A 23,206-nucleotide genomic window follows, 5' to 3' on the forward strand; every position below is an offset into this window, starting at 1 on the left:
AATTCTTTATTTAATTTAATTTAAATTAGCAGTTGGGTTTGGAAACACAGAAATTAAAGGTTTGAGGGGAAACAGCTGCCCCAACACCAGGAACTTTCTGTTTCAGGCCACATTTATTTTTGTGATTCTCAGTTTCAAGCAATTTTTTATTTTTTTGTTTTAAATTAAGAATATTTTCATTTCAGCAAGGAAGGAGCCAAAATGCAGAAAAATTCCTCCTGTCCCAACCTGGCCTCTTTCCCTCAGATGTTTTCAGGGTGATTTTTTGGGCGAAAAACATAAAAACTCTCTGAGTGTTAGAATTTGAAATGTAGGGAATTCTTGGAAAATTATTTGGTTTATAAAATTATTTAGCATATAAAATTATTTTGTATATGAAAATATTTGAAATATGAAATAATTTGGTATATAAAATAATTTGGTATATAACATTATTTTGTATATAAGATTATTTGGTATATGAAAATATTTGATATATGAAATTATTTGGTATATAAAATTATGTATTATATAAAATTACATCGGTTTATAATCTAAAGTTTAGAATTTAATGTAAGATTTAATTTGAGGCTTTAAAAAAACTTCTAAGTACTAAAAGTGAGAATATAAATTTATAGTTTAGAGACATGTTAAACTAAGCAAAAGAAAGTTTAGAACTTGAATTTTTACTTTCATTTTGATTTTATACTTTTATTTTTTTTATATTATTATTTTAGTTCAGTTCATTACCATAATTTTTTTTTAAATATCTCCAACATATTTAAAACACATGAAAATATTTTAAAACACCTTCAAATATTTTAAAACACCTCCAAATTATTTTAAAACAAATTCTGGATTTCAATTTCTTCCCAAGGGGGTGGGAATGGGGCTGAGAAGGTTGAGCTGAGCAGAGTGAATTAAAAACATTAAAAACAAACATTAAAAACATTAAAAACCCATTAAAAACATTAAAAACCATTTAAAATATTTGATTTATTCGGCCTGGAGCTGCAGGTGCTATAAAATAAAGATATTTTTCCTGAAATAAAGATATTTTTCCTCAGCCGTGGTACAGCTTCAGGTAGGCCTCTCTGCCCTGGTTCTTCTGGAATTTTTTATCCACAGTCATCTAAAAAAAAAAAACAAACCCAAATTTGCATTAAAAACAATGAAAATGTGCCAGAAAATGAAGGGGGTGAGAGCTAAAATTGGGATTTAAATCAGATTTTTGTACCAGCGGAGCCCCACGAGGCAGTGGAGGCCCCACGTTGCTCATTTTGGGGTGGAAATCGGAGAGAAATTCTGAGTAAAAGAAGATTTTTGGAAGGGTTTTGCCAACAGGGATTGTTTGAGAGAAAATCATTTTGTGTTTGGTGCTCTGGGCGGGGAAAAATCCAAAAGAATTGTGGAAATGTGAGGGAAAAAAAGGAAATTTCCTCTCTCAGAAGCAGGAAAAAAATAACAAAACGGGGAAAATGGGAGTTGAAAAGGGAATTTTTATCCGTCAGAAGATTTGAGGCAGGGAAGGATTAAAAAAGGTGGAGGAAATGGGAAATTAAAAGGGAATTTTCTGTCTCAGGAAAGAACAACAAAAATAGGGAAAATACGAAGAAAAAGGGAAATTTCTTGTCTCAAAAGAAGGAGAGGACAATAAAAAGGTGAAAATATGGAGTAAAAAGGAAATTAGGAAATTTCCTCTCTCAGAAAATTGGGACCAAAAAAAAAGGGTAACAAAACAGTGAAAATATGAAGGGAAAAGGAAATTTCCTCCCTCAAAAGCAGGAGAGGACAAGAAAAAAGTGAAAATATGAAGAGAAAAGGAAATTTCTTGTCTCAAAAGCAGGAAAGGAAAATAAAACAGTGAAAATATGGAGTGAAAAGGAAATTTCCTCTCTCCAAAGCAGGAAAGGACAACAAAACAGTGAAAATGGGAACTTAAAAGGGAATTTCCTGTCTCGGAAGCACTGGGGTAGGAAAGGATTATAAAATAGAGAAAATATGAAGCAAAAAGGAAATTTCTTGTCTCAGAAGGAGGAGAGAACAATAAAATGGCGGAAATATGAAGCGAAAAGGAAATTTCCTCTCTCAGAAGCTTTGAGGCAAAAAAAGGACGACAAAACATAGCGAAAATGGGAACTTAAATTTCCTCTTTCAGAAAGATTAAAGACGGACAAAACAGTGAAAATGTGAAGAAAAGAGGACATTTCCTGTCTCAGAAGCAGGAAAGAACAGCAAACCCTAATAAAAATATGAAGCAAAAAGGAAATTTCCTCTCTCAAAAGCAGGAGGAGACAGGGGAAAAAAGGTGAAAACGGGAAGCGGAAAAAGGAAATTTCCTCTCCCAAAAGCAGGAGAGGACAACCAAAAAAAAAATTAAAATAGGAAGGAAAAAAAGGGGGAGTTTCCCTGTCCCTGAGCCTTCCTCACCTTCTGCACCTGCATCTTCACCATCCTCGGGGCCGGCTGGGGCAGTGCTGCCCGGTCGGGAGCCCCAAACCTGGAGGGCCACGAGATTTTCTTGGTGAAAGGCTCCTGGATGTCGTAGGTGCCCGGCCTGGGGGCAAGAGGAGCCCTTTGTTGATTTATTTGCATCGTTTGTTGATTTAAATGCATTTTATCTGCATTTTGGGGTTTGGTTTTACTAAAATGTCGCGGTGTTGGGCAAAGCGTCGCAGTGTTGGGCAAAATATTCCAGTGTTAACTTAAATATTCCAGTGTTAACCTAAATATTCCAATTTTAATCAAAATATCCTAATGCTAACCAAAATATCCCTGGTATTATTCAAAATATCCCAGTATTATCCAAAATGTCCCAGCATTAACCAAAATATGCAAATATTATATAAATATCCCAGTATTGTCCAAAATACCGTAATGTTAACCTAAATATTCCAATGTTAACCTAAATACTCCAATATTATCCAAAATATCCCGATGTTAACCAAAATGCTCTAATATTGATCAAAACGTCCCAATATTAACCAAAGTATTCTAATATTAACCAAAATATTCTAATATTATCCAATGTTAATTACAATATTCCAGTGTTAACCTAAATATTCCAATGTTAATCAAAATATCCTAATGCTAACCAAAATATCCCCAGTATTACCCAAAATATCCCAGTGTTAACCAAAATATGCCAGTATTATCCAAAATGTCCTAATATTAAACAAAATATCCCAATGTTAACCAAAATACTCTAATATTGTTCAAAACGTCCCAATATTAACCAAAATATTCAAATATTATATAAATATCCCAGTATTATCCAAAATACTCTAATGTTAACAAAAAAATTCCAATATTAACCTAAATATTCTAATATTATCCAATATAATTAAAATTATAATCTAATATAATCCAATATAATTAAAATACCCCAATGTTAACCTAAATATCCCAAATGTCCCAATGTTAACCAAAATATTGCAATGTTAATCAAAATATTCCAATGTTAACCAATATATTCCAATATTAACCAAAATATCCCAATATTGACCAAAATATCCCAGTATTATCCAAAATATCCCAATGCTAACCTAAATATTCCAGTATTATCCAAAACATCCCAGTGCTAACCAGAATGTCCCAATATTAACCAAAATATCCCAATATTAACCAAAACATCCCAATGTTAACCAAAATATTCCAATATGCACCAAAATACCCTCATATTAAACAAAACGTCCCAATATTAACCCATTTTTTTTGAGATACAAAGCTTGTTTTTTGCAGATAAAGAACCCTTATATTTGGAGATTAAAAAAACTTCTTTTTTTAGGATGTAAATTTTTTTTTTCAGAGATTAAAAAAAACCCACTTATTTTTTGAGACATAAAAAAAAAAAAAAATTAATTTTGGAGCTAAAAATCATCCTTTTTGGAGCTAAAACCATTTTTTATTTGTAACTGAACGGGCGCAGGGTTCCCTTACCCGGGGTAGCGCTCCCTGTCCAGGAGGCGCTCCGGGAACCGGGGGCTGCTGGAGCAGAACGGGGCCGGGGCCGGGGCCGGGCCGGGCCGGGCCGGGCGGGGCTCAGCCGGGAAGGGCCCGTAGGCGGCGGGGCCGGGGCTCACGGTCTGCGGAAAGCAGCGGAAAAGGGGGAAAAGGCAGCAAAAAGCAGGGAGTTCATGGAGAATTCACGCCCAAAATTGCGCCGCGTTCCCGCCCAGAATTCCGCCACGTTCCCGCCCTAAATTGCACCACATTCCCGCCCTAAATTCCACCACGTTCCCGCCCAGAATTCCACCACATTCCCGCCCAAAATTCCACGTTGCCACCCAAAATTGCACGTTCCCATCCAAAATTGCACATTGCCACTAAAATTCCACATTCCCGCCCAAAATTCCACCACATTCCTGACCAAAATTCCACATTCCCGCCCAAAATTCCACCACATTCCCACCCAAAATTGCACGTTGCCACCCAAAATTGCACATTCCCTCCCAAATTCCACCACATTGCCACCCAAAATTGCACATTGCCACTAAAATTGCACATTCCCACCCAAAATTGCACATTCCCTCCCAAATTCCACCACGTTGCCACCCAAAATTGCACATTCCCACCCAAAATTGCACATTCCCTCCCAAATTCCACATTGCCACCTAAAACTCCAAATTCCCACCCAAAATTCCACATTGCCACTAAAATTCCACATTCCCGCCCAAAATTCCACCACATTCCCGCCCAAAATTCCACCATGTTGCCACCCACAATTGCACATTGCCACCCAAAATTGCACATTCCCTCCCAAATTCCACCCCATTGCCACCTAAAACTCCGAATTCCCGCCCAAAATTCCACGTTCCCACCCAAAATTCCACGTTGCCACTAAAATTCCACATTCCCACCCAAAATCCCACATTCCCACGGCAGCAGCCAGGGCATGGCACATCCGGGCTGGGGAATATTTTGGCTGCTTTTCCCATCTTTTTTTGCTCATTTTCCCCTGTTTTTTCCTGCTTTTCCCCCCTCTTTTTGGCTGCTTTTTCCCTCCTTTTTTTTTTTTTCCTTTTGCCACCTTTTTACTGCTTTTCCCCTGTTGTTTTGCCACTTTCTCATTCTTTTTGGCTGCTTTCCCCCTGGTTTTTGGCTGCTCTTTTCCTCTTTTTCTCTCTTTTTTTTTGCTGCTTTTACCTGGTTTTGTTTGGGTTTTTTTTTTCTGCTTTTCCCCTCTTTTTTTGGCTGTTTTCCCCTGGTTTTTTTCCTGCTTTTCCCCTCTTTTTGTCACTCCCCCCTCACCTGAGCCTTCTGCTGGAAGCGCGGGGCTGTCCTGGCTCCCATCACGTAGCCCAGGGTGCTCATGGGCCGGGTGCTCAGGGAGGACTGCAGGGCGCTGTTCTGGAGAGCCAAAATCATTTATTTGACATTATTAAAGGCACCTCTGGCCGGGCAGAGCCATCTGAGCAGCAGATGTCATTCCTAATAGAGTTATTCCTAATTATTCCCTTAATTTCTTACTGCTGCAGAGCCTCGAGGGTCAGGTGGGAAAGGAGATAATTCCTTTTTCCGGGAAAATTTCCTTTTTCCATCCTGCAGTGGGTTTGCATGAGCAGCAGGTACTTTTCCTATTAAACTTATTCTTAATTATTCCCTTAATTTCTCACTATTCCAGAACCTCGAGGATCAGGTGGAAAAGGAGAAAATTCCTTTTTCCAGGAGGATGCGGGACACCTTGCAGTGGGTTTGCAGGGCAGGAGTGCATGGTACTATTCCTGTTAAACTTATTCCGAATTATTCCCTTAATTTCTGACAATTCCTAATTATTTCCTTATTTTTATTCCCTTAATTATTCCCTTAATTTCCCAGTGTTCCAGAACCTCAAGGATCAGTTGGGAAAAGAGATAATTCCTTTTTCCAGGAGGACGTGGGACATCTTGCAGTGGATTTACAGGGCAGGAATGCAGCATGAAAAGCAGATACTATTCCTATTAAACTTATTCCTAATAATTCCCTTAATTTCTCACTACTGCAGAGCCTGAAGCAAGGGAGATAATTCCCTTTTTCCAGGAGGATTTGGGACATCTTCTAGCAGGTTTTCAGGGCAGGAGTGCATGGTACTATCCCTGTTAAACTTATTCCTAACACCTCCTTTAATTTCTGACTATTCCAGAACCTCCAGGATTGGTTGGGAAAAGAGATAATTCCTTTTTCCAGGTGGATATGGGACATCTTGCAGTGGGTTTGCAGGGCATTAGTGCAGCATGAAAAGCAGATACTATTCCTATTAAACTTATCCTAATAATTCCCTTAATTCCTCACTACTGCAGAGCCTGAAGCAAGGGAGATAATTCCCTTTTTTCCAAGAGGATTTGGGACATCTTCCAGCAGGTTTGCATGATACTATTCTTCTTAAACTTATTCCTAATACCTCCTTTAAATTCTGACTATTCCAGAACCTCAAGGATCAGTTGGGAAAAGAAATAATTCCTTTTTCCAGGTGGATATGGGACATCTTGCAGTGGGTTTTCAGGGCATTAGTGCAGCATGAAAAGCAGATACGTTTCCTATTAAACTTATCCTAATAATTCCCTTAATTTCTCACTACTGCAGAGCCTGAAGCAAGGGAGATAATTCCCTTTTTCCAGGAGGATTTGGGACATCTTCTAGCAGGTTTTCAGGGCAGGAGTGACCCTGTAACCCCTGTGCCTCCTATAGAAAACCCCAGATTGAAGGAGGAGCTCACCTCCGGCCCCAGGTAGGAGCCTGGCCCCAGGGAGGGGCTGCCCCTCAGCCCCAGCGCCTCGATGCCCAGCCTGTCTGGGGCGTAGCTGTAGGGGAACATTTTCCGCTCCTGAGTGGTCCCAAAGGAGATGAGCTTGGCCACGGCTGGGGGACAGGCACAGGGAAACGCCAGCAGTGGGATAAACGAGAAAAAAAATAAGAGAAAAAGAGAAAAAAGGGTGACCACGAGCTGCTCTCTGCCTTCATCGCCCTGGTCCTGGGTGTTTGGGAGGGATTTGCTCTTTTGCCTCAAAGCCACGAGGGGCTGAGAGGAATGAGGGATTTGTCTTTCCAAAGAGGTTTGTTTTTCACAAGGAATGACAGATTTGTCTTTGTCCTGGATATTTGGGAGGGGTCTGCCCTTTGCCTCATTCCTCTCAGACCCTTCTTCAAAGCCACGAGGGGCTGAGAGGGATGAGGGATTTGTCTTTCCAAAGAGGTTTGTTTTCCACAAGCAGTGACAGATTTGTCTCTCCAAACATGCTGTGGGTCTGCTGGTAGATAAATCCAGCACTGAGAGAGAGAAGAAACGATGGGAAGGATTCCCATGAATGGAAATCCAACCATGGATTGGATTCAATCCATTGGATTCATGGTATTGGAACCGTGGATTGGATTCAATGCATTCCCATGGCTGACGAATGGGAAAAAAAGATATTTGCCTTTACAAGTGAGCTGTAGGTTTGCTGATAAATGAAACTGGACATTGAAAGGTGAAAGAAACAATGGGGAAAACCCTAAATTCCGTAAGAATTAAAAATCAAAAGGGAGGGTTGTACATTAGAGGGGACTCTTTTGGATCAGGCGTTTTGGGAAGTCTGAACCTCTCAGGTACCTCAGCCAATGGGGAAAAACTCCTAAATTCCATAAGAATTAAAAATCAAAAGGGAGGGTTGTACATTAGAGGGGAATCTTTGGCATCAGGCGTTTTGGGAAGTCTGAACCTCTCAGGTACCTCAGAAATGAGGAAAGAGAGAGGGAAATTGGGATAAAAAGGAGCCTGATCCTCCAAAGGTTGGAGAGACCCCAGGGGAACACCCCATGGCCTCTCCCTTTACTGGAATAAAGTCAAAAGACTCCGTCTCTGTTTTGGACACAAACCTCTGATATTTGTTGATTAATTTTCCCGACAGGGCAGGTTTTTCCCATTCTGAGCGGGGCTCTGGGATCTGAGAAGATCCTGGAGCAGCCGATGGCAGCAGGAGGGGGTGAAGAGCAGGAATCCCAGCCCCTCCAGGCGCCCCCACCTCTCCAGCTCTCACCTTTGGGGTCGTGCCTCGCCGCCATCCCGGCCTGGCACCGCTGCGGGTGCTACGGGCACCGGGGAGCCGGGGAAAAGCCAGGATTGGGCATTTCCCCCTGCAATGGGCTGGGCTGGCTCCGGGCAGCAGCCCCTGCTTGTGAGGTCACAGCCCTGGCGATGGGACAGCAGCTCCTGCCTCGGTTTCCACGGCACTGCCAGGGTGGGGCTGGGAAAAATCCCCGGCCGGGATGAGATCCAAAACCTTCCCCGAGCACCAGGGTGAGTGCCAGAGACGCGTATTGTGTGCTGGCTTTTTGCAAGTATAAAAATGGGTTTTGTACGTGCGGTGTTAAAGTAACTTTGTTATGAAAGGATAGTTTTCGTTTGTGTTGTTAATTAAGCTTGGACATAGTAGTGAAATGGCTGGTGTGTGTTATTGATACATGTTGTAATAGTGGCTTTTTGCGAGTATTAAAATGGATTTTTTATGTGTGGTGTTAAAGTAACTTTGTTATAAAAATACAGGTTTCATTTCTGTTGTTACTTAGACATAGTAGTGAAATAGATAAGTGTGTGTTATAGATGCATAATACTGGCTTTTTACAAATATTAAAATGGATTCTATATGTGTGGAGTCAAAGTAACTTTGTTATAAAGATATAGTTTTTATTTCTGTTGTTAATCAAGCTTAGACATAGAAGTGAAATAGATGAAATAAGTGATATGTGTCAGAGATACATATTATAATATTGGCTTTTTGCAAGTATTAAAATGGATTTTATAAGTCTGGTGTTAAAGTAACTTTGTTATAGAGATATAATTTTTATTTCTGTTGTTAATTCAGCTTGGACATAGTAGTGAAATAGCGAATAATGAATTTTGTCTTAAAATGCCTGCTTGGATGGGATAACATCCCAAAAGCACAGCCAAAAAGCACACAGGCTCCAAAAAGGCAGAGCAAGGAGGGGCCATGTAAAATAGCCCCTGAATATGTAAATTAGTTTACGGATACGCATAAGGATCTATGAATATTCAACAGGATGATGTAATTAAAAGGTATTTAAGGGGAATCCCGAGGATAACAGGGTGCTCTTGGCTGACCCAATAACCTTTGTCGTTGTTTCCTACTGTCCTTCATTAAACTGTTTAACCTGTTTTTCACACCTTTGCTCTATGGTCCTTGTCTCCTATTGTCCTTTATAAAACTTTTTAACCTGTTTTTCACACCTTTGCTCTATGGTCCTTGTCTCCTATTGTCCTTCATTAAACTGTTTACATTTCCACGGAAGAGTGAACCTGTTTTTCACACGAACATCCTGAGAGAATCAGGAAGTGACAAAATACAAAGGAAGAAACGAGTCAAAACAGGAAGTTGTTGGTTTTGGGTAAAGGTTTATTGAATCATTGTCATTGTGTGCAATGGGATCAGAGGGATCTTTGGTCTGGATCGGGATCAGGATTGGGATCAGGATCTGTCACTGCAGCTCCTCCTGCACCTCCAGCAGCTGCAGGGATGTGAGGGCTGTGCTGTGAAAAGAAAGCAGAATTTTCCTTGCTGTCACAGATGAGTAATGCCATGGCTGACTCTCACAATTAAATTGAATATCAATTAAATTAAAGTAAACATCATGTACATCTGTTAGGAGAAGTTTTATAGATTTATAGTTTTGTTTTATCCTCCCCTTGTGTTGTTATTATGGGGTGGCCTGTTGGGACATTTGGGAGGGTGGGATTGTTACTATGGCAACAGCTGATCTCCAATCAAGATTTAAGGAAGAGATCTCCACTGGATAGGGAAGGAGAAGTCAACAGACAAAACTTTGGGAAGGGCTAAGGATTAAAAGGCAAAACCTCCATTGTGTACACGAGCACACGCTGTGGAAAAAACCCTTTAAATTTTCTCTATTCAGTCTTCTGTTCTATTTTTGATAAGGTTTTAATAAATCTTTAAAATTTTTTGGAAGTGAGTATTGTTTTTCACACGGGGGAAGGGATGACGTTTGCAATGCCCCCTTGCCCACCCCTCTGTGTCCTTTGGGGGGCACAGCCCATGTCCCTCCCCGTCACTCACTGCACGCTCACAGCCCCAGGCCCTTCTTCAGGGTGGAGATCAGGGGGTATTTGCCCTGGTGGCAGAAGGTGCCAGTGAAGTCATCCAGGTCGATGGTCCACACCATGGCCCCTCCAAAGTTGTTCTTCTTCAGCCAGTCCACCTGTGGGGAGGAAAATCCCGGTGAGCCCCAGGAATTGATCCCACAGGAGAATCCAGCCCCATCCCAGCACTGCCCCCAGACCTTGAGGCCAAAGCTCCTCTCGTTGTCGTAGCCGACCCATTCGCTGCCCTTGTAGGCATAGGGGACATCCTCAGGGGCATCCCAAGCCTGGGTGGCTCCAGAGCTCAGGAAGGTGCAGATCTGGGAGGAAGAGCAGTGGAGATGTGTTGTGGTGTGATGCCATGGTTTGCCTCAGATACCCCTTCAGGTTTCTCCCTGAAGATTCCCTCCCCAGGTGTGTCAGACACCTCTCCTTTCCCTTCCCTGACCCCTCCCAGCACTGAAATCCTGGAATTCCAGAAGGGATTGGCAGATCCAAAGGATGCCCTCTACCCCTGGGGGTCATTGGGCCATCCAGGTGTCCTTTGTCCCTTTGTCCCTCCCCTCCTGTCCCTGCTTGGTGCCTCCCTGCCCCTTCCCTGCCCCTCTCCCCGGGTTTAAAGGAGCAGCAGCCACGGGCTCAGGGAGTTCTGTGGGAGCTGGTGCTGCATTCAGAGGCCTGAGGGCCAGAATAAAGCTCTGGATCCAAACCCTCCATCAGAACCGACTCCTTTCCTTCACCATGGCCTGAAAGCTTCTCCACAGAGGGAAACCTGAGGGGCAGCCCCTGGTATGGGGGGAAGCTCCATCCCAGCACCACCAGAGCTCCTGCAGGCCTGGACTTGTCTGCAGGGCCCAGCTGCAGCACCCAGGCAGCCAAAAGTGTCTGTGGGGTGAAACACCACACACTCAGCAGCCAAAAGTGTCTGTGGGGTGAAACACCACACACCCAGCCAGCCCAAAGTGTCTGTGGGGTGAAACACCACACACCCAGGGAGCCAAAAGTGTCTGTGGGGTGAAACACCACACACCCAGCCAGCCAAAAGTGTCTCTGGAGCAAACCCTCTTAAGGGAGGAAGCTCCATCCCACCACCAGAGTTCCTGCAGGCCTGGACTTGTCTCCACACGCCCAGCTGCAGAACCCAGCCAGCCAAAAGTGTCTGTGGGGTGAAACACCACAGTGGCCGCTGTTTGGTTCAGCAGCAGGGCCAGACAAGCCCAGGCACGTCCTGTCTGGCCATATTGGTGATATTCCAATAGGAATGTGGGCCAGGTAAGGAATTCCGTGCTGGAAGTGCCAGCAGTGTCTGGGCTGTCCTTGCAGTCCAGGATGAGTCCCTCACACACCTCGTAGTAAGCCAGGAGCCCGGCCTCCTTGGTGTAGGGCCCTGCAGGGCCAGGCCCGGAGCTGGGGGCTCCGATGGCCGTGTTGGATGGGTTCTGCAGGGTGAAGCTCTTTCCGTAGGTTGGGAATCCCACCAGCAGCTTCTGGGCTGGGGCGCCGTTGTTCTTCCAGTAGTTCATGGCGTATTCCTGCAAAAGGCAGCAGGGTTCAGGCTGGGCTGTGGCAAGGGGAGCCCCGGGCCAGAGGCCCCAAAGGCACTCACAACACTGAGGGTGCTGCCGCTGCTGAACAGGGGGCTGTTCTCGCCCGTGGAGCCGTCCCAGGGCCCGTGGAAGTCGTAGGTCATGACGTGGATGTAATCCAGGTACCTGCAGGGAGCAGGGCTCTGTCCTCACCTGGGGCTGCATCACCCCACAGCCCCTGAACTTGGGGGTCCCTCAGGGGCTTTCAATGCCAGGGACCCATTCCAGAGCCACCAGGGAACCCAGGTTGGTCACTCACTTGCCCAGCTCAGCGATCTCATAGCCAGACTGGATGGTGGAGAGTCCTCCAGCAACAGCAGCAGTGACCATGAGCCGGGGCCTGTTGGTCTGCTTGGCTTCCTGCTCAAAGGCTGCCACCATTTCCTGAGGGATCCAAGGCACAGGAATCACCTGGCGGCTCTCAGATGGGGCTTTGCAGCCACCCAGGGCTCACAGGCCAGAGCTGTGGCCAGCAGAGCCCGGAGCCAAGCCCACCTTAACCAGGACGGTGAAGAGAGACTTGTCCTGGGCAGGGCTGCCCCTGGAGCCGGGGTATTCCCAGTCCAGGTCCAGCCCATCGAATCCGTACTGGCGCAGGAACCTGACCACGGAGTTGATGAAGGTCTGGCGGTTCTGGGGCGTGGAGACCATGGTGGAGAACCTGGGCAAGCAGAGCAGGAGAGAGGTGGGGTTGGAATCCTGCCTTTTCCTGCTTTCCCTCCCTCTACCAGGGGTCATTATTGGAAAGAGCTGGTTTGCACTCACTTCTGTGTGCCGAAATTCCATCCTCCAATGGCCAGAAGGGTCTTCAGGTTCCTGTTCCTGCAAGGAAGGGAGAGGAACCGGAATGACCCCAAGGGTTTGGTGTCACTGTGGCCTTTCAGCCTGGGTCACTTTGGTGGGAAAGGCCAAGAGCCACTGTCCCCATGCTCAGAGGATGGAGCTGTCCCCATGTCCTGCCTTGGCTGTGTCTCTGTCCCTCTTCACTCAGCATCCTTGTCACTGAGCTGAGAGTGAACCAGAGGGAAGGACTGGGAAGGAGCAGAGAAGGGCAGAGAAGGGCACAGGAGGGAGCAGAGAAGGGCACAGGAGGGAGCAGAGCCCTGCTGGGGCTCCCAGCACTCACTGGTTCTTGAGGCCATTGAAGGACTTGTAGAGGGTCTCATCGTTCCACTCGTAGGTTGTGATCTCGTTGTTGTTCATGCCGGCGAAGGCGTAGATCAGGTGGTTGCAAAGGTTGGGGTCGATGTTCTCGGGGGTGTACCTCCCCTCGCCAGGCCTGTACTGGGCCCAGTTGGTGAAGTAACAGGTCAGCACATAGGCAGTGCCTGCGGGGAGACAGCGGCCATGGAGGGGCTGCAGTGCCCAGCACGGCCCGGCCCTGGGCACGGCATCGCCCACGATGGGCACAACTCCTGTGCCAGGCTGCAGGGCAAGATCTGTTCCATTGCCATCTGGATGGCAGCTGGCTTTTCTCAAGTGGGCAGTTTGCCTTATCTCCTCCCTTGGGAGGGGACACCTGCTGATAACAGCCATTGACTATGGCTGATAAGAGCTACAGCATCCCCCTGGGAGATGTGAGCCCACAGGGAGGAGCCAAGCATTCCTATCTAGATAGAATCTGGAGATTCTGGAACAGCAGCACAGCTTCTGCACTGGATTGCCCAGAGGAACAGCAGCTGCCTCTTGCCCTGGATCTTCAGAGGCAGAGACTGCACCTTTCTCCAGGATCCCTGCTCCAGCAGAACCAGCCCTGGCACTGCAGGAGGGCTGAGCCACAATTCCAATGGTTCTGCTGCTCACACCCTGACCCACAGGGTGTCAGGCTGGGTTCTGACTCTGCCAGTGTTGTTCTAGTGTACTGCACTATTTATTTCATCTTTTTCTTTTCTTCCCTCTTAAAGAACTGTCATTTCCTGCTCCCATATTTTTTGCCCGACAGCCCCTTAATTGAAAATTTACAGCAATTCACAGGGGTGGGGAGGGATGACATTGCCCATTTCAGGCGAGGCTCCTGCCTTCCTCAGCAGACTCCCGGCTTTCCAAACCCAGACACCTCCGTGTGCGGGGCACAGCTCCGCCAAAGGCAGCGGGGCCGGGCGCCCTGGGCCACCCTGGGGCACCCCGGGCTCCCCCCAGCCCCGCAGCCCCAGCCCTTCCTCCCCGGGCTGGGCAGGGCCGGATCAGCAGCCCCGGGCCCGCAGCTCCCGCCCCGCTCCGGCCCCGCTCGGGCCCGGCCGGGCCGGGGGCAGCGCGGGGGCAGCGGCGGCTCCGGCGGGGGCTGCGCCCCAAGAGCGGCACCTACCGAGCTGGGCGTTCAGCAGCAGGGCCAGACCTGGCAGGGCACAAGGAAACAGCACACGGTCACTGCTGGGCCTCGCCAATGCAAACCCTGCAGCAAGGCTCTGCTCCCAAGCTCAGGCACAAGAGCTTCGCTGACATTTCTCCAAGCACTTCATTTCTCCAATGAAATAATGTAAAAGCACCAAAAAGAACCCAAACAGATGGCATAGGAATCATTTGAGTTTTAGGTTTAAGTCTGAAAGCACATTTCCATTGCAGCCTGCAATGGACCCCATCCATGCTCAGGCACAAGAGTTTCGCTAACATTTCTCCATGCACTTCATTTCTCCAACGATTCCATGTAAAAGCACAGAGAAGAACCCAAACAGATGCCAAAGGAATCATTTGGTTTGCAGGTTTAAGTCTAAAAGCACATTTCAATTGCGGCCTGCAATGAACTCTGTCCATGCTCAAAGCAGAACAGATCCCCAACCACAGCCGTGCTAAAGAAGAGAAATTTCCCTCCCCAAAGGCAATTGAGAAATCTTGGACAGAACAGAGAGAGCAGCGTTTTTATCCCTCCAGCCCCTGAGCAGGCAGCAGAGCAGCAGAGCCAGAGCCCCCAGCCCTGCTCAGGAGGGCTCAGAGCTGCAGCCCAGCAGCACTCACCGGTGAGCAGAGTGAGCTTGGCCATCTTGGACCAGACTGATGTGCTCGGGCTCTCTCCCTCTTTTATACCCTGCTCCTCTCTGCTGCCAACGTGGGACCGACAGGGATGGACAAACATTACGAAACCTGGCAGGGAGCAGTGTCACCAAACCTGACACCAGCACAATGGGCCTGGGCTCTCCAGCTGCAGGGGTCACTGCCGTGGGGCTGTGCCACGTCCTGCTGCTGCAAGGGCAGATAAAGAACGGGATTAGATTGCTGGGATTGTTCAAATGTTGTTCTAACCACAGCTCTGCGTCCCCGCGGGGACCGGTGGCTGCAGGGCCTGACCTTGTGCTGTCCTTGAGCCCTTCCCAGGGGCTGGCACTGCCAAAGCCCAGCTTGGGTGCCCTTGGTGGCAGCGGCCCCAGGCAGGGCTGAGCGGGGCTCTGGCTCCAGCTCTGGCCCTGCTGGGGGCTCTGGGCTCACTTGCTGTGGGCAGAGGGACCCTGGTGCTCTGAGCTCTGCCGGGCTCTCCTCAGGGAGCAGACACGAGGATTCCCATCACTAAAGGAAAACCACATCACTTTTTACTGAGTCATTCTCCACCTGATAAAAGAACAGTTCCTCTGTAAGAAGCGTTGTTTTTGTCATCTTCTTTCCCTAATCTCCTGACACCCCTGGTCACAAGAGCAAGTGGGAGGACAACACAGCAGAAGCTGATTCTGATTCACTTTGTTTGCATCAAGCCTTGTGCCACACCTCTGTTTTGGTAATTCCAGTGTTGGTGTTCCCAGCAGCCAATGGAATGGGGAGGATGAGAGTTTTACTGGAAAGATGCAGCAGGAAAAACCCAGAGTGGTGAAATCTCTCTGCAACCCAACACTGGAATAGTTGGAAGGTCCCTGTCTGCTCTTTTTAACTGGAATTCTTTCAGCAAGGACCAATTCTTGTTCCCTTTGTTACCTCCCAGCACTCCCAGGGAACCCACAGCAAACCACCTTTGTTAGAACAGGAGAAGGGGACGAAAAGTCCTGAAGGAAAACTCCAGGATTTGTTACCCCCACATGAAAACAAATCACTGTCCTTGAGCCTGTCCCAAATGCTCTCATTTCTATACCCAAACACCTTCCCTGGATAACAGAGCTGAAAATGCTCCAGAGGTCACTGAGGGCAGGATTTTCCAGCTCTATCCCTGTTGAATTTGTACCCTGTGACTTTATCAACCAAGAAAAACATTGGAAAAATACTCCTTGAGGATGTTGTCCTGTTATCAGCCATATCCCACCCCGTGCCTGCATCAAATCCCAAAGGCTCAGGGTGGCACATTTTAATCTGCAGGTCAGCCAGCATCTGATACCAGGCTGTTTTCCAGGATTCCAGTCATCCAAGGCTGGGTGACCTCCTGGAAAGTCACCTTCATGTCACCCCACAGGGAATTAAACCTCCCAGTGCAGGGACACAGATGTGTCCCCACTCCTGAGTGGGGAAAAGGGAAGAAATCCCCAGTCTCCTCACACAGGGGGAGAGCTTGGAGTCTCCATCTGGACAGAAAATGGAAATAAAATGTGGAAAGGATATTTTGAGGCATTCAGCTGATGGAGCTTCACTTGGGGAAAAATGGGAATGCTCAGCAACATGGGGATGTTGCAGTTTGGGAAAGAGCTGAGAAGGAAGAGGAGGGGACAAATGTGAGAGGAAAATTAACTGGCCTCACATTCCAAGGTCTGCCTTGTGGAGTTTTACCTCTAAGAAATAAAGAAACTTCGTCTGCTTCCAGAGAAGAGTAAAAAGTGATGTGATTTTCCTTTAGTGATGGGACTCCTCGTGTCTGCTCCCTGAGGAGAGCCCGGCAGAGCTCAGAGCACCAGGGTCCCTCTGCCCACAGCGAGTGAGCCCAGAGCCCCCAGCAGGGCCAGAGCTGGAGCCAGAGCCCCGCTCAGCCCTGCCTGGGGCCGCTGCCACCAAGGGCACCCAAGCTGGGCTTTGGCAGTGCCAGCCCCTGGGAAGGGCTCAAGGACAGCACAAGGTCAGGCCCTGCAGCCATCGGTCCCTGCGGGGACGCAGAGCTGTGGTTAGAACAACATTTGAACAATCCCAGCAATCTAATCCCGTTCTTTATCTGCCCTTGCAGCAGCAGGACGTGGCACAGCCCCACGGCAGTGACCCCTGCAGCTGGAGAGCCCAGGCCCATTGTGCTGGTGTCAGGTTTGGTGACACTGCTCCCTGCCAAGTTTCGTAATGTTTGTCCATCCCTGTCGGTCCCACGTTGGCAGCAGAGAGGAGCAGGGTATAAAAGAGGGAGAGAGCCCGAGCACATCAGTCTGGTCCAAGATGGCCAAGCTCACTCTGCTCACCGGTGAGTGCTGCTGGGCTGCAGCTCTGAGCCCTCCTGAGCAGGGCTGGGGGCTCTGGCACTGCTGCTCTGCTGCCTGCTCAGGGGCTGGAGGGATAAAAACGCTGCTCTCTCTGTTCTCTCCAAGATTTCTCAATTGCCTTTGGGGAGGGAAATTTCTCTTCTTTAGCGCGGCTGTGGTTGGGGATCTGTTCTGCTTTGAGCATGGACAGAGTTCATTGCAGGCTGCAATGGAAATGTGCTTTTAGACTTAAACCTGAAAACCAAATGATTCCTTTGGCATCTGTTTGGGTTCTTCTCTGTGCTTTTACATTATTTCATTGGAGAAATGAAGTGCATGGAGAAATGTTAGTGAAACTCTTGTGCTTGAGCATGGACGGGGTTCATTGCAGGCTGCAATGGAAATGTGCTTTCAGACTTAAACCTAAAAACCAAATGATTCCTTTGGCATCTGTTTGGGTTCTTCTCTGTGCTTTTACATTATTTCATTGGAGAAATGAAGTGCATGGAGAAATGTCAGCGAAGCTCTTGTGCCTGAGCTTGGGAGCAGAGCCTTGCTGCAGGGTTTGCATTGGCGAGGCCCAGCAGTGACCGTGTGCTGTTTCCTTGTGCCCTGCCAGGTCTGGCCCTGCTGCTGAACGCCCAGCTCGGTAGGTGCCGCTCTTGGGGCGCAGCCCCCGCCGGAGCCGCCGCTGCCCCCGCGCTGCCCCCGGCCCGGCCGGGCCCGAGCGGGGCCGGAGCGGGGCGGGAGCTGCGGGCCCGGGGCTGCTGAGCCGGCCCTGCCCAGCCCGGGGAGGAAGGGCTGGGGCTGCGGGGCTGGGGGGAGCCCGGGGTGCCCCAGGGTGGCCCAGGGCGCCCGGCCCCGCTGCCTTTGGCGGAGCTGTGCCCCGCACACGGAGGTGTCTGGGTTTGGAAAGCCGGGAGTCTGCTGAGGAAGGCAGGAGCCTCGCCTGAAATGGGCAATGTCATCCCTCCCCACCCCTGTGAATTGCTGTAAATTTTCAATTAAGGGGCTGTCGGGCAAAAAATGTGGGAGCAGGAAATGACAGTTCTTTAAGAGGGAAGAAAAGAAAAAGATGAAATAAATAGTGCAGTACACTAGAACAACACTGCCAGAGTCAGAACCCAGCCTGACACCCTGTGGGTCAGGGTGTGGGCAGCAGAACCATTGGAATTGTGGCTCAGCCCTCCTGCAGTGCCAGGGCTGGTTCTGCTGGAGCAGGGATCCTGGAGAAAGGTGCAGTCTCTGCCTCTGAAGATCCAGGGCAAGAGGCAGCTGCTGTTCCTCTGGGCAATCCAGTGCAGAAGCTGTGCTGGTGTTCCAGAATCTCCAGATTCTATCTAGATAGGAATGCTTGGCTCCTCCCTGTGGGCTCACATCTCCCAGGGGGATGCTGTAGCTCTTATCAGCCATAGTCAATGGCTGTTATCAGCAGGTGTCCCCTCCCAAGGGAGGAGATAAGGCAAACTGCCCACTTGACAAAAGTCAGCTGCCATCCAGATGGCAATGGAACAGATCTTGCCCTGCAGCCTGGCACAGGAGCTGTGCCCATCGTGGACGATGCCGTGCCCAGGGCCGGGCCGTGCTGGGCACTGCAGCCCCTCCATGGCCGCTGTCTCCCCGCAGGCACTGCCTATGTGCTGACCTGTTACTTCACCAACTGGGCCCAGTACAGGCCTGGCCTGGGCAAGTTCACCCCCGAAAATGTCGACCCTTGCCTGTGCAACCACCTGATCTACGCCTTTGCCGGCATGAACAACAACGAGATCACCACCTACGAGTGGAACGACGAGACCCTCTACAAGTCCTTCAATGGCCTCAAGAACCAGTGAGTGCTGGGAGCCCCAGCAGGGCTCTGCTCCCTCCTGTGCCCTTCTCTGCTCCCTCCTGTGCCCTTCTCTGCTCCCTCCTGTGCCCTTCTCTGCTCCTTCCTGTGCCCTTCTCTGCTCTCTCCCAGTCCTTCCCTCTGCTTCACTCTCAGCTCAGTGACAAGGATGCTGAGCAAAGAGGGACAGAGACACAGCCAAGGCAGGACATGGGGACAGCTCCATCCTCTGAGCATGGGGCTAGCAGCTCAGAGGTGCTGTGGATATCTCTTCTGTGATTCTATGACATGCAGTAACTCAGGGTCCTGCCTCTTCCCCTGCAGGAACAAAGATCTGAAGACCCTTCTGGCCATTGGAGGATGGAATTTCGGCACAGCCAAGTGAGTTCAAACCATGTCCAGCCCTAAACAGCAACGTAGGAACAAAATGAGAAGAGGAAGGGGCTCCATGGAAACCCCACCTCTCTCCTGCTCTGCTTGCCCAGGTTCTCCACCATGGTCTCCACGCCCCAGAACCGCCAGACCTTCATCAACTCCGTCATCAAATTCCTGCGCCAGTATCAGTTTGATGGGCTGGACCTGGACTGGGAATACCCCGGCTCCAGGGGCAGCCCTGCCCAGGACAAGTCTCTCTTCACCGTCCTGGTTAAGGTGGGCTTGGCTCCAGGCTCTGCTGGCCACAGCTCTGGCCTGTGAGCCCTGAGTGGCTGCAAAGCCCCATCTGAGAGCCCCCAGGTGATTCCTGTGCCTTGGATCCCTCAGGAAATGGTGGCAGCCTTCGAGCAGGAAGCCAAGCAGACCAACAGGCCCCGGCTCATGGTCACTGCTGCTGTTGCTGCAGGACTCTCCACCATCCAGTCTGGCTACGAGATCGCTGAGATTGGCAAGTGAGTGACCAACCTGGGGTCCCTGGTGGGATTTGGGGGGGTTCCCTGGGAGTGCTGAAGTGAAAGAGCCCCTGAGGAAGGGGGGGTGATGGGCAGCTCCAGGCCCTCAGGTGAGGACCGAGCCCCTCTCCCTGCAGGTACCTGGATTACATCCACGTCATGACCTACGACTTCCACGGCTCCTGGGAGAGGAACACGGGCGAGAACAGCCCCCTGTTTGCTGGCCCTGCTGACAGCGGCGACTACAAATACTTCAACGTTGTAAGTGCTTCTCTGGGACACTCACAGCTCCCAGATCCTGGGTGAGATTTCGAGGAATTCATCCTACAAATCCTAGCAAAGGCTTGAGTGGGACTGGTTTCTTGCAGGAATACGCCATGAATTATTGGAAGAGCAATGGTGCCCCAGCTGAGAAGCTCCTTGTGGGATTCCCAACCTATGGAAAGAGCTTCACCCTGCAGAACCCATCTGACACCTCTGTTGGGGCTCCAGCATCCGGCCCTGGCCCCGCTGGGCCCTACACCAGGGAGGCTGGAACTCTGGCTTACTACGAGGTAGGGATGTTCCATCACATTCCTCGCTCAAACCGTTTGAAGGAATTGATCAGGAAGCTCCCATGGAGTTTTGATTTGAAGGAATTGATCAGGAAGCTCCCATGGAGTTTTCATTTGAAGGAATTGATCAGGAAGCTCCCATGGAGTTTTGATTTGAAGGAATTGATCAGGAAGCTCCCATGGAGTTTTCATTTGAAGGAATTGATCAGGAAGCTCCCATGGAGTTTTCATTTGAAGGAATTGATCAGGAAGCTCCCATGGAGTTCTCTGCATGGCTCAGGCACAGAGCTCTCCATGGAATCACCAGGAAGGAGCTGTGTACTCAGGCAATGGGGAAGCAGCACAAAAACCGAGGATGAAGCCAAGGAAAGGGCAGAGCCTGGGCTTTTTCCTTTTTCATGGATAACATTCCTGCTTCCTTCTCCTTAGATCTGCTCTCTCCTGAGCTCTGGAGCCACCCAGGCTTGGGATGAACCCCAGGATGTCCCCTACGCCTACAAGGGCAGTGAATGGGTCGGCTACGACAACATCAAGAGCTTTGGCCTCAAGGTCTGGGGGCAGTGCTGGGATGGGGCTGGATTCTCCTGTGGGATCAATTCCTGGGGCTCACCGGGACTTTCCTCCCCACAGGTGGACTGGCTGAAGAAGAACAACTTTGGAGGAGCCATGGTGTGGGCCCTGGACATGGATGACTTCACTGGGGATTTCTGCAAGGAAGGCAAATACCCCCTGATCTCCACCCTGAAGAAGGGCCTGGGGCTGGAGAGTGGCGGTGAGTGGCTCCAGGAGAGCAGGAGCAGCTCCTTGATGGAGACTCCCAAAATTCTTATGGGGGTGTGGGAGGGATGAAACATTATGAACCTTTTTCCACCCAAATTCCAGATTTGTGTTCCCCATCTGAGCCCCTGCCTCCCATCACTGAGGCTCCCACCACCACCACCAGCAGCAACAGGATCAGCTCCTTCATGGAGACTCTCAAGCTCCCCATGAAGGACAGGGAGAAATCAAACACTTCAACCCCTTCCTACCTAAATTCCAGATTGTGTCCCCCCTTCTCCCATTTGAGGCTCCCACCACCACCACCACCACCAGCAGGAGCAGCTCCTTCATGGAGACTCCCAAAATTCCTATGAAGGATGGGGAGGAATCAAACACTTCCAACCCCTTCCTGCCTAAATTCCAGACTGTCTCCCCCCGCTCCCATCACTGAGGCTCCCACCACCACCAGCAGCAGGAGCAGCTCCTTGATGGAGACCCCCAACCTTCATGGAGAGCCCCAACCTTCCTATGGAGGTGTGGGAGGGATGAAACACCAGGAACATGAAAATAAACCTTTTCCTGCTTGGATTCTTGAATTCCAGACTGCATTCCCCCTGCTGAGCCCCTTCCTCCCATCACTGAGGCTCCCACCACCACCACCACCAGGAGCAGGAGCAGCTCCTTGTGGAGCAGCTCCTTGATGGAGACTCCCAACCTTCCTATGAAGGATGGGGTGGAATCAAACACTTCCAACCCTTTCCTGCCTAAATCCAGACCGTGTCCCCCCCTCCTCCCATTTGAGGCTTCCACCACCACCACCAGCAACAGTTCCTTCATGGAGCAGCTCCTTGATGGAGACTCCCAACCTTCCTATGGAGGTGTGGGAGGGATGAAACACCAGGAACATGAGAATAAACCTTTTCCTGCTTGGATTCTTGCATTCCAGACTGCGTTCCCCCCTCTGAGCCCCTTCCTCCCATCACTGAGGCTCCCACCACCACCAGCGGCGGCTCCGGCGGCTCCGGCGGCTCCGGCGGCTCTGGATTCTGTGCCGGGAAACCCAACGGGATCTACGCAGACCCCAACAACAAGAGGAACTTCTACAGCTGCCTGAACGGCCAGACCTTCGTGCAGAGCTGCGAGGAGGGGCTGGTCTTCGACCCCGCCTGCTCCTGCTGCAACTGGCCCCAGTGATTCCCAAAGCCTTTTCCAGCCAGTCCATCCCTCGGATTTAATTGTGTGCAATAATCGTGATTAAATAAAGCTTTCTCAAAGCAATCCTCTCTGTTGTAGCTTTATTTATTGGGTGTTTTCATGCTCTCGGCTCTCAGGGAGTCCTGGAGTGCGTGGCTGTTAAAATTCCCGACAGCAGGTGTCAATGTTGCCTGCTCTTCTTCCAGTTTTTCAGAGATTTTCCGGCAACATTTGGAGAAGAAAAGTGGTCGCAGGCCAGAAAACTGAGTTGTTGTTCCTCCTCTTTGTTCGGTCACAAATCAACATCTGAGGCGGAGAGGAATTTTTTTAGCAGTATTTTATAGAAATGGAGCACTTTGATAGGTTAAAAAAAAAGCCCAAAACAACCAGGATAAAGACAAAGGATAAAGTTTGTTTCTCCAGGGTTTTAAAGCCTGTGGGAGGCATGGAATCATGGAATCCCAGAGTGGGCTGGGTTAGAAGAGACCTTAAAAGTTCATTCCATTCCACCACAGGCCATTCTTCCTGTTTGGGACAGCCAGGAAAGCTCCTCTCTCTCTGAGTCCCACCAGCTCAGTGGAGAAATATAAATATAAATATAAATATAAATAGTATAAATGAATACATCTATACCTATACCCATAAATAAATCTAAATCTAAATCTAAATCTCAATCAACATAGAAATATACATAGAAATCTAAATCTAAATCTAAATCTAAATCTAAATCTATATGTATAAGTATAAAGTATAATAAGTATAATAAGTATAAACGAATACATGTATACCTATACCCATAAATATAGATAAATCTAAATCTAAATAGAAATCTAAATAGAAATAGAAATCTAAATATAAATTTATATAAATATAAACATAACATAAATATAATATAAATATAAATAGTATAAACAAATACATGTATACCTATACCCATAAATATAGATAAATAAATAGAAATAGAAATATACATAGAAATAGAAATATACAGAGAAATATAAATCTAAACATACATAAAAATATTAGTATAAATAAATATAAATATAAATATAAATATAAATTAAA

At 48.5% G+C, this 23,206-nt stretch overlaps 3 protein-coding genes across 4 annotated transcripts; 1 reads left to right on the forward strand and 2 right to left on the reverse strand.

The window, feature by feature from the left end:
* Positions 1-956: 956 nt before the first annotated feature.
* CIMAP3 (ciliary microtubule associated protein 3) lies at positions 957-8,113 on the reverse strand. Of its 2 annotated transcripts, none has more exons than XM_077190510.1 (6): positions 7,974-8,113; positions 6,674-6,816; positions 5,230-5,328; positions 3,919-4,064; positions 2,410-2,479; positions 957-1,111 (listed from the first exon to the last, which is right to left on the reverse strand). In XM_077190510.1, the coding sequence occupies exons 1-6, from the start codon at positions 7,996-7,998 to the stop codon at positions 1,043-1,045; spliced, it is 552 nt and encodes a 183-aa protein (XP_077046625.1). In that variant the 5' UTR covers positions 7,999-8,113; the 3' UTR covers positions 957-1,042. The 2 variants fall into 2 exon arrangements, with proteins under 2 accessions (XP_077046625.1, XP_054504927.2); XM_054648952.2 differs by having other exon boundaries at positions 2,410-2,536.
* Positions 8,114-10,032: 1,919 nt separating this feature from the next.
* On the reverse strand, positions 10,033-14,704 carry LOC129130343 (acidic mammalian chitinase-like). The gene is made up of 10 exons (XM_054648738.2): positions 14,587-14,704; positions 13,940-13,969; positions 12,761-12,962; positions 12,400-12,456; positions 12,130-12,295; positions 11,894-12,018; positions 11,655-11,760; positions 11,395-11,580; positions 10,249-10,368; positions 10,033-10,167 (listed from the first exon to the last, which is right to left on the reverse strand). The coding sequence occupies exons 1-10, from the start codon at positions 14,702-14,704 to the stop codon at positions 10,033-10,035; spliced, it is 1,245 nt and encodes a 414-aa protein (XP_054504713.2).
* Positions 14,705-16,806: 2,102 nt separating this feature from the next.
* On the forward strand, positions 16,807-22,191 carry LOC129130342 (acidic mammalian chitinase-like). Its single transcript, XM_054648737.2, has 11 exons — positions 16,807-16,924; positions 17,542-17,571; positions 18,549-18,750; positions 19,072-19,128; positions 19,233-19,398; positions 19,510-19,634; positions 19,772-19,895; positions 20,003-20,188; positions 20,618-20,737; positions 20,819-20,960; positions 21,894-22,191. The coding sequence occupies exons 1-11, from the start codon at positions 16,807-16,809 to the stop codon at positions 22,139-22,141; spliced, it is 1,518 nt and encodes a 505-aa protein (XP_054504712.1). The 3' UTR covers positions 22,142-22,191.
* The last annotated feature ends 1,015 nt before the right edge of the window (positions 22,192-23,206 follow it).

Source organism: Agelaius phoeniceus, chromosome 25 (assembly GCF_051311805.1).
Source record: "Agelaius phoeniceus isolate bAgePho1 chromosome 25, bAgePho1.hap1, whole genome shotgun sequence".
Taxonomy (NCBI): domain Eukaryota; kingdom Metazoa; phylum Chordata; class Aves; order Passeriformes; family Icteridae; genus Agelaius; species Agelaius phoeniceus.